The sequence below is a fragment of the Babylonia areolata genome, chromosome 7, assembly GCF_041734735.1.
Source record: "Babylonia areolata isolate BAREFJ2019XMU chromosome 7, ASM4173473v1, whole genome shotgun sequence".
NCBI lineage: Eukaryota > Metazoa > Mollusca > Gastropoda > Neogastropoda > Buccinidae > Babylonia > Babylonia areolata.
The window spans coordinates 20842669-20852004 of NC_134882.1; the positions used below are offsets into that span (position 1 = coordinate 20842669).

The window sequence follows — 9336 nt, forward strand, 5'->3', positions numbered from 1 at the left end:
TAGATATCTGACTTTTGTGTTTATGTGTGTGTGTGCACATGCTTTGTGTACATACACTTACATCAAGAAATAAGATGAGCTGTTGACTGTTCCAAACTCTTTGATCAGGCGATGCCCAGAGGTATGTTGAATGTAGACATACGTTTTCCTCTGTATCGCAGTCACTGGTGTAAGTAGAAAACAGGGGAAATTAACTTTTTGTTTTGGATAATTTTGTTGTTGTTGTTGGTTTGTTTCTTTGATTTTGACAAGTGTGTTACAAACAGATGAATTTTCCCTTGAGGAAACACTGAAGTTTGGTTGTTGTTCTATATGATGTTTGCTTAGCTGATGATATGTGAACAGAAAAATACAGTAAGTCATCCTTTTATCTTAACTGCAGCGCATTTTTCTTTGAACATTTTCATGTGTGTGCTTATTAATTTATTTTATTATTTAAAAAAAATTGTTTTCAGTGAAGAGATTCTGTTAACAGAGACAACATACAACATTAATTTCACAGATAATTTTGTGTTTTATTCCAGGGCTACGCAGAGCTAGAGGAAGAGCATAAAAAGTAAGTCATATTTTGCCAGCATTTCATTTTATTTAAGAGTTCAGCAGTGATTTGTATATGCTCTCACTAAGGAGTGATTTAAATAGACTATCATTATGTTTTATTACAATTTGTTTCATGTTTTTTTCTGGAAAATGTCCACTGCCTTTCACTTGATAACCATGTGAATGAGGTTTTTCTGGGTTATGGAAGGTGGCTTCCCAGTTTTGAAGAATTGCTGCTTTCATGTCTTGAATGATTTCTCTGCAGATAAGAAGCAAGTGTGTGTGTGTTGAATAGGGAAAAATTAAAAAAAGAATGGTAAGATGTAATACTTAGTATTAACATACATTGAGAGTATAACATATTTTTTACTCAATTTGAGAACAGTAGTAGAATTTTAAAAAGACAACAAATAAAAATAATGGTATAATCCAGCAGTTAAAAATATGGGTGCCAAGTATTACCACAGTTACCTTTGTTGATGAAGTTAGTTTGAAAATGCATTGAGAGCATAACATGAGCATGTTTCATCCACCATCCAAGAGCACTAATGTAATGAGATAGCTGTAATGTAATGGGATGTGTCTTTTTGTAGCAGTCATGTAATGGGATGTGTCTTTTTGTAGCAGTCATGTAATGAGATGTGTCTTTTTCTGGTGACAGACTGACTGCAAAGATTGAAGAGGACCGCATCAAAAAATTGAAAGCCAAGACAGAAATAGACAGTTATGCAGAGTGCTATCCTGGGTGAGTTATTTGCTTTTTTACCCATGCTTCAGTTGACTTCAGTGTTTCACAATGTGCTTCATTTTTAGTTCGTCATGGTATTTACTGTAAAATTATTGATGTAAGCCCTGCGTACCACCCTTGCTAGTAACTGAGTTGTATAGTTAACTGTAGTTACGTATTCCGTATGTTGAAATAAAGCATACTGGGATGCAAGCAAATAGAATACAAAATGAACAACACAGATTACAGCTAGAACTTTCGGAAATAGAGAAGCAGATGGTTGATTATCCTACAGACCAAGAGATACAAGCTAAGTATGTGAATGTAAAACAAACGATAGATCTACAGCAAGCAACTAGAACAAAAGGAGCATACGTTAGAGCACAAATAAAATGGATTGAAGAGGGGGAAAAAACACAAAGTACTTCTTTAATTTAGAAAAGGCCAGAGGAAAGAAAAAGGTCATAACAAGATTATGTAAGGATTCAGGTGAAATTATCACAGATCAGTGTAAAATTCTCGAAGAGCCGGTTTTAGTTTACAAAAATCTATATAGTCAGTCACATGAAGCAGATGATGAAAAAGAAGCCACAAATTCCTTTCTGGAAAATGAAAATTTCCCACGACTGGAAGAAGCTGAAGCAGCTTCATGTAAAGGTACAGTTAGACTAGAGGAATTAACAACTGCATTAAAAAAGATGAAGAATGGCTCAGCTCCTGGGAGTGACGGGTTAACCATAGAATTTTTAAAATTTTTCTGGAATAAAATAGGGACAGCTCTGGTAAAATCTTTCAATGAATCATTTGTTAGAGGGGAGTTATCATATACACAAAAACAAGGTATAATTACACTGTTGCATAAGGGAAACAAGCTTGATTGAGACAGGTTGGAAAAAGTCATTAGGAAAGCGGGTGGGGTGGTGGGTATAAGACAAGACACCTTTAGCGACATGTACAATAGAAAACTGACTGACAGACTAATAACAATTTTGACCGACGAAAGACACCCACAAGATGACATTAATAGCAGAAGGTCAGACATAAGTGGTAGGTTTAGAACTCCACGCGCAAGAACATCTCGATACATTAATTCATTTATTCCTACAGCCATTCGCGCACACAATCAAAACATCCAATACACTAAGTGAACCCTCCCACCCCACAAGCCCCCTCGCCACAGCAACACCTGAACTTCACCAGCAGACGAGTGTATGGGAGCAGACATTATGCGTGCATGTGGGACTGAGCGGGTGAGCACGGGCAAGCAAGCATTTCTGTGTGTGTGATCGGAAATGATTTTTAAATATTTTCTTATTTTACTTGGATTTCATGTATCTTAATGTTAATGTTCTAATTTTATTGGCGTGACATATGTTATGTGCATGCATACGTTGTTTGTGTGAGTGTGTGTGTGAATGAGTGTGTGTGTGTGTGTGTGTGTGTGTGTGTGTGTGTGCATTTTACTTATATATACGATTTATTCCCTTGATGTTTTTATTTATGTATTGTTGTACAATACCTTATGGTCTTAACGTGTGTGTGTGTGTGTGTGTGTGTGTTGTTGTTGTCTTCAGTTTAACGTCTTTCCACTTGAAGTGATATTAGACAGCGTGTGTGTGTGCGTGCGTGCGTGCGTGCGCGCATGTCATTTTTAGTAATCTATACCCTTTTTTTGTTGGATGTTTTCATTTGTTAATATTGTTGTGCAATACCCTATTGTCTTGACATGAGTATGTGTGTGTGTGTGGGAGTGGGTGTGGGGGGGGGGGGGTTAGTATATCATCAGCTATTGGGAATTCTTATTTGACTAGTTTTAATCTCTTCTTATGTTGCGCATGATTTTATGCCAGTGTTTACAATGAGCCTGTGATTGCACAACTTAATTTCCATGTGGATTAATAAAGTGTTTTTGATTGATTGATTGATTGAAACTAACGAACTGGAGACCAATAACGCTAACAAATTCTGACTAGATACTAGCCAAATTACTAGCAGAAAGATTAAGTAAAGTTATTAAGAAATTAGTAAATAATGACCAAGTAGGCTACATTCTGACTATAAGATACTAGCCAAACTACTAGCAGAAAGATTAAGTAAAGTTATTAAGAAATTAGTAAATAATGACCATTAAAAGTAGGAATATTGAAACGATTATTAGAACAATGTATGATGTAATTAATTACTTAAATCGGAATAATGGAACTGGGTATTTACTGGCAGTTGACTTCTGTAAAGCCTTTGACTCGATATCGAAGTGTTTTCTGTTGCATGCCTTTGAAACCTTTTGTTTTGGAGCTGACTTTCAAAAATGGGTATCTGTTTTAATGAATAATACAGTTAGTTCAATAAATCATGGCGGATGGGTGTCAGAGCCCTTCAGCATGTTATGCTGGATAAGACAAGGGTGTCCATTTCTCCACTAGCTTTTGTCTTGGCAGTCAAGTTACTAGCTGTTAAAATAAGGAATAGTTCTGTAAAGGGCATTAGGGCCCCCATCTTCTAATCAGATCCAAGATATTTATTTAAAGATAAAACAAATGGCTGATGATACAACCTTATTTCTAAAGAATAAAATTGCAGCCCTTAACAGAATCATAAAAACTGCCACCAAGATTACCAGGGCTGATCTACCTTCTCTAGAAGACATATATTATAAGCGGCTACTCAAAAAAGCAAAATCTATCAGCCAGGACAAATCACATCCAGCTTTTGGGATTTTTGAGATGCTACCCTCTGGTCGATGGTTCAGAAGTATAAGGACACCCCAAAGCAGTAAATGCCCTGTCTCTCGAACAAATCCAGTGTGATAAATAGAATTGTGCAACCAACAACCATCTACCGAAAGATCTAGTCATCAGCCCCATCCACATGTAATATGCAGCTTCTGTTCAAATGTGTGTGTGTGTGTGTGCAGTGCATGCATGTGTGAGTATGCACAAGTTTTTATATTGATATGCACCTGTATGTATCCTAATTTCTACTGTATTTGTGTTTGTGTATGATTTTCAATTTATGTTCGTATCTTGTTATGTACTATCCCCCCCCCCCCCCAATATTCCTTGTACCCCGTACACTTGGTAATAAAGACATTCTGTTCTGTTCTATTCTATATTCTAACTATTGACCACTGTTTCAGTGCATGCTGGCAGTATGATGGACAGTATATTCTAACTATTGACCACTTTTCCTGTGCATGCTGGCAGTATGATGGACAGTATATTCTAACCATAGACCACTTTTCCAATGCATGCTGGCAGTATGATGGAGTCAGCTGATGCTAACGAAGATTCTGACGATGAGGCGGACTACACGAAAATGGACCAGGGCAACAAGAAGGGGCCTGTGGGACGCTGGGACTTTGACACTCAGGAGGAATACAGCAGCTACATGTCCAGCAGGGAGGCCCTGCCCAAGTAAGGCTGCACCACATGTGGGAACCCATAGCCTCCTAGTCATTGGCACACATGCATGCATGCACGCGCACATGCACCACACACACACACCTCACACACAAATGTACACGTTACACACACAAACACACACACCTGCCTTTCTTTTAGATAAATTAGCATGTCTCACGCTTCCTTTAAACTGAAAGCTGCTTTCGTTCTCTCTCTTACACAGGGCCATGCGTTAAAGCTTAACATGCATGTAAAGTCATTGACACAAACAAGTACATGGGAAACAATGTACAACTTATTAGACATCTGCAGCACTGTATAGTTCTTTTATACCAAGTCTGTGTGTGTGTGTTTGTAAGTGTGTGTGTATGATCAGGTTTTCAGTTGTCATTTCTCCACACACAGCCAAAGCAGCAGTATGGAGTCTAACTAAATTTTTCCATCACTAGAGATTACTGTATTGACACAACTATGCATATTCTTTCTCATAAACTTATCTGAGAATGACATGTTTGCTGTATAAAATCATTCACTTTAAAGGTGGCAGAACTGTAAGCACAAAGATCGGTTTAATTCAGTCACATTAGGTTTACTTTTTCACTCACAGCTTTACTAAGTGTCAGAAAACAGTTCATCAGTGAGTCCCCTGCCAGTAACTGTGTTCTGAAGTAATCTTCTAGCACCAGTTAAGTTCTGTGGTGATGTTGATCAACAGAGCCGCATTCCAGTACGGCGTCAAAATGTCAGACGGGCGAAAGACTCGGCGTGCAGCACCGAAAGATGAGAAGGCCAAGCTGGATCGAGAACTGCAGCAGATCAACCGGATCATTGAGAAACGCAAAGCACCAGTTGGTGAAAGCTCCTCCAAGAAGGCCAAATACTGACTTCACGAGGAAGGAAAAGGCCTCTTCTATTTAGTGTATTTTATTGGACTTGTTTGAAAGTCTACTTCTAAGCTAATTGTGAAATGTGACCAGATTATTAGAAGGATGATGTCATTGGTTATTTGATGTAGTTTTTCATGTGGGCAGTGATGAATAACAGTAAGTTTAAAGTGACAATGTGCTTTGTTCAGTTTGGAACAGTCATAAGTCCACAGCCTTATAGGGTTCGCTGGCTGGTAAACAACAAAACTGAAACGTACAGTTCATTTTTTCAATACTGATGTATGTTTTTGTCTGTTGTTTTGTTATATTTCTCTTTGTTTTGGTAAAGACTTCCTGGTTTATAACTGATTTTTGTGTGTCTAAAGTTAGAATTTAAAAATTATCTTTGTGTCAGATATACCCTCCTCTTTTTTCTAAGAGTCAGTGGGGTGGCATATTGAAGAAGTGTTTAGCAGAAGTGTTTAGCAGAAATCTGCAGGTCTTGGCTCTCTCTGCAAATGGTTTTCCTGTCCATTCAGCAGTCAGTCCATTATTATTTCTGTCCTCCTCTCCAACACCCTTCTTCAACCAATTATTTCAGCAAGGCTGTTGGATCTTACATGAAATATGACATACTGCAATTTTTATTGGATTCATGTTTGTGTCAACTACATGTGTATCACAGACTGAAATTAAGTCTTGCTATTAAAAAAAAAAAATAAATAGATAAATTTCATTGTTGTGCGGCCGGTTGTGGTGGGTGAATGGAAAACAATCACTGCAGTTTAGACTGGACTCAAATTTTAAAGCATTATCAGAGTTAACTCAAATGGAAATCTGTGTCCTGGCTTAATTATCTTTTCAAATGCTAAAATTTGACTTGTTTAATGTATCATGTTCAAGCTGTACAATCCCCCCATTCCCCCCAAAACAAAAAACAGGTCATCAGTACACTTCCAGCCAGAGTTAACAGGCTATATACTTCCTTCAAAATTAAAGATCTCAACAGCAAAGTCTTCCATTATTGAAACACTGTAAAATCCAGCTTGTACCTGTTGGTGATAGGAAACTAGGGAGAGCTGGACAGTAGAAGGTCTTCAGAGAAGAAGCCCCCCTCAGTCAAGTGTTTCGGCCCTTAGCTCCTCACACTCTGAGGGGACCAGGCCGCACCCAGGTCATGACTCCTGGATGTCCTTGTAGTGCCACATTTTTGACTGACTTGTGTAAACAAAGTCAGTCTGTGTTTTAACCCGGTGTTCGGTTGTCTCTGTGTGTGTGTGTGTGTGTGTGTCCATGGTAAACTTTAATATTGACATTTTCTCTGCAAATACTTTGTCAGTTGACACCAAATTAGGCATAAAAATAGGAAAAATTCAGTTCTTTCCAGTCATCTTGTTTAAAACAATATTGCACCTCTGGGATGGGCACAAAAAAATAATAAAGGAAGCCTAATTATATGCAAACTGCATTTACTGTTATATTTATATTTTTTGTATTCTCTAAACTTGGCACTTTGATCTGATATTCTGACACAACAACAAGAGCAGTCATTATTATCATTTTTTGTTCAAACAGGAACTTCTTTTGCTAAGCATGGAAGTTTTATTTATTTGCAAACGTTTTGGTGCAGTTAGTAAAAAAGGGAAATTACTCTGTAATTAATGCTAGGGGACTTAATTTGCTTTAAACTGATCTTTCTCATCTTAAACATTACATTTTGAAATTATACTCAATACATAAAAAGCTTGTGTGTTTTGCTCTCAGTGTACAGGGCTTTCACTATGTTCATTCGCCCAAGTGGTCTTTTTCGGAAAATACTAAAATCAATACGACGAGTGGACTTTACAGATCTGTTGGCTGAGCCCTGAAGGTCATGGGCAAAAATCAGTTGTGTACACATATTTATACACATTCAAAGCGCGTGCTCATATTCTTCGCGAATGCGAACGACGCCATTTTGTTTCAAGTTGTTGACCTGCCCGTTCAATCCTATATTCAATGGACAATACACAACAATAACATGTGATGGAAAGTTGGAGGAGACTGTTAAATATTTATTCAGAGAAAGATTTGTGAATGCCTCATCACTTAATGGATTATGCCCCAAACTGCCATAAAAATATCCACAGAATCAGTCAGAATTCACAGTTAAAAATTGTAAACCATGCGAGTTAATACCCTTGAACTGATCACGATGAAACGAAAAAATTTCCAGTCTTGACTTTTCTCAAAATGAAGTCCTTTTCATTTCTTACGACGTTTAGAAGTACTTGTACTTGGCTCTACATGTTATTAGTTTAACAAAATATTAAATTTTCATATCAACTTTAAAACTATAAAACTAGAATGAACATAAAAGAGAAATTGAATCGACCATGTCGTACTACATTCCCGGCGGGTGTAACTTAACTTGTACATCTATCTAGATCTAGTGAAAACGGCTAAATGTTGCAGTGTGATTGCGGCGATAGCCATTAAAAAGAATTTTTTATTGCCCTTAAAGATTTTTTGAATGCCCAAGATACACCAGAATAATATGATTCAAACGGCGTTCTCACTGCAAATACCGCAATTGATTTATCGCCCTTTAAAAAAGTATGTTCAGATGTTAAATTTTAGAACGCCAGTTAAGGAGCCACGATAGTATAATGGATAAGGCAGTTTCTTCTCACCCAAATACGCGGGGTTCAAATCTGGTTAGGACTTTTTTAAATTTTATTTTTTAATTATTTTTTTTAAACGCGAAGCTTTATAATAACAAATACAGAACACATTTTAACGATTAGATTTTTTTTTTTTTTTTTTAGTGTATCACAAGTGAGTCTTGAAGGCCTTGCCTCTCGTCTTTTTTTTTCCTGGTCCTCAGCAGGTTCTTCTTCTCCTTCTGCGTTCATGGGCTGCAACACCCACGTTCACTTGTATATACACGAGTGGGCTTTTACGTGTATGACCATTTTTACCCCGCCATGTAGGCAGCCATACTCCGCTTTTGGGAGTGTGCATGCTGGGTATGTTCTTGTTTCCATAACCCACCGAACGCTGACATGGATTACAGGATCTTTAACGTGCGTATTTGATCTTCTGCTTGCATATACACACGCAGGGGGTTCAGGCACTAGCAGGTCTGCACATATGTTGACCTGGGAGAATCGTAAAAATCTCCACCCTTTACCCACCAGGTGCCGTCACCGTGATTCGAACCCGGGACCCTCAGATTGAAAGTCCAACACTTTAACCACTCAGCTATTGTGCCTGTCCCCTCAGCAGGTTCAAACCCAAACCTCCAGGGTGGACACCACTTCAGGACTGAGTCACCTTTTCTGGCAGGTGTTTTAACCACTGAGCCATCATACGCCTAGTTTGAGTAGGGAAATTTAATCCTTATGAAGTTTACTTTCATTCCTCCTTGACCAGATCCAGCTGGAACTCTTTTCTACTGCTTCTGCCATTGCCTTGAGAGCTCATGTCCTCTCTTTGCCAGAAATCGACAGCTGTTTCATGAGGCTGTAGGCAGATGCGCCAACATACCCTCTTGCACCAATCTCTATGGCGAGGACTTTGGCTTGGAAGCCAGATTCTCTCAGGCTACTGGCTAGACTAGCATACTTCTCAGACTTGCAGATGTGGGCTTCCTCCATTCTGCTTTCGTATGGCACAGTGAGCTCAATCAGAATTGCTTGTTTCGTAGCCTTGGAGTGGAGTACTGTGTCGGGTCTCGTGCCGCTCTTTCTGATAACTTCTGGGTGATTCTTCCCTTCTGGTAGGTCAACTGTGCATTCCCAATCTTCAGCACCATCAAGCA

The 9336-nt window shown here is 38.4% G+C and overlaps 1 protein-coding gene across 1 annotated transcript in view; it reads left to right on the plus strand.

Annotated features, from left to right (window-relative positions):
- LOC143283809 (protein Red-like) overlaps positions 1 to 6273 on the plus strand; it is a 45810-nt gene extending 39537 nt beyond the window's left edge. The window contains exons 15-18 of the mRNA XM_076590180.1: positions 525 to 556; positions 1202 to 1285; positions 4525 to 4680; positions 5384 to 6273. Coding sequence (XP_076446295.1) covers positions 525 to 556; positions 1202 to 1285; positions 4525 to 4680; positions 5384 to 5552 — 441 coding nt within the window. The 3' untranslated portion in view covers positions 5553 to 6273. The remainder of the gene's footprint in view (positions 1 to 524; positions 557 to 1201; positions 1286 to 4524; positions 4681 to 5383) is intronic.
- Positions 6274 to 9336: the final 3063 nt, after the last annotated feature.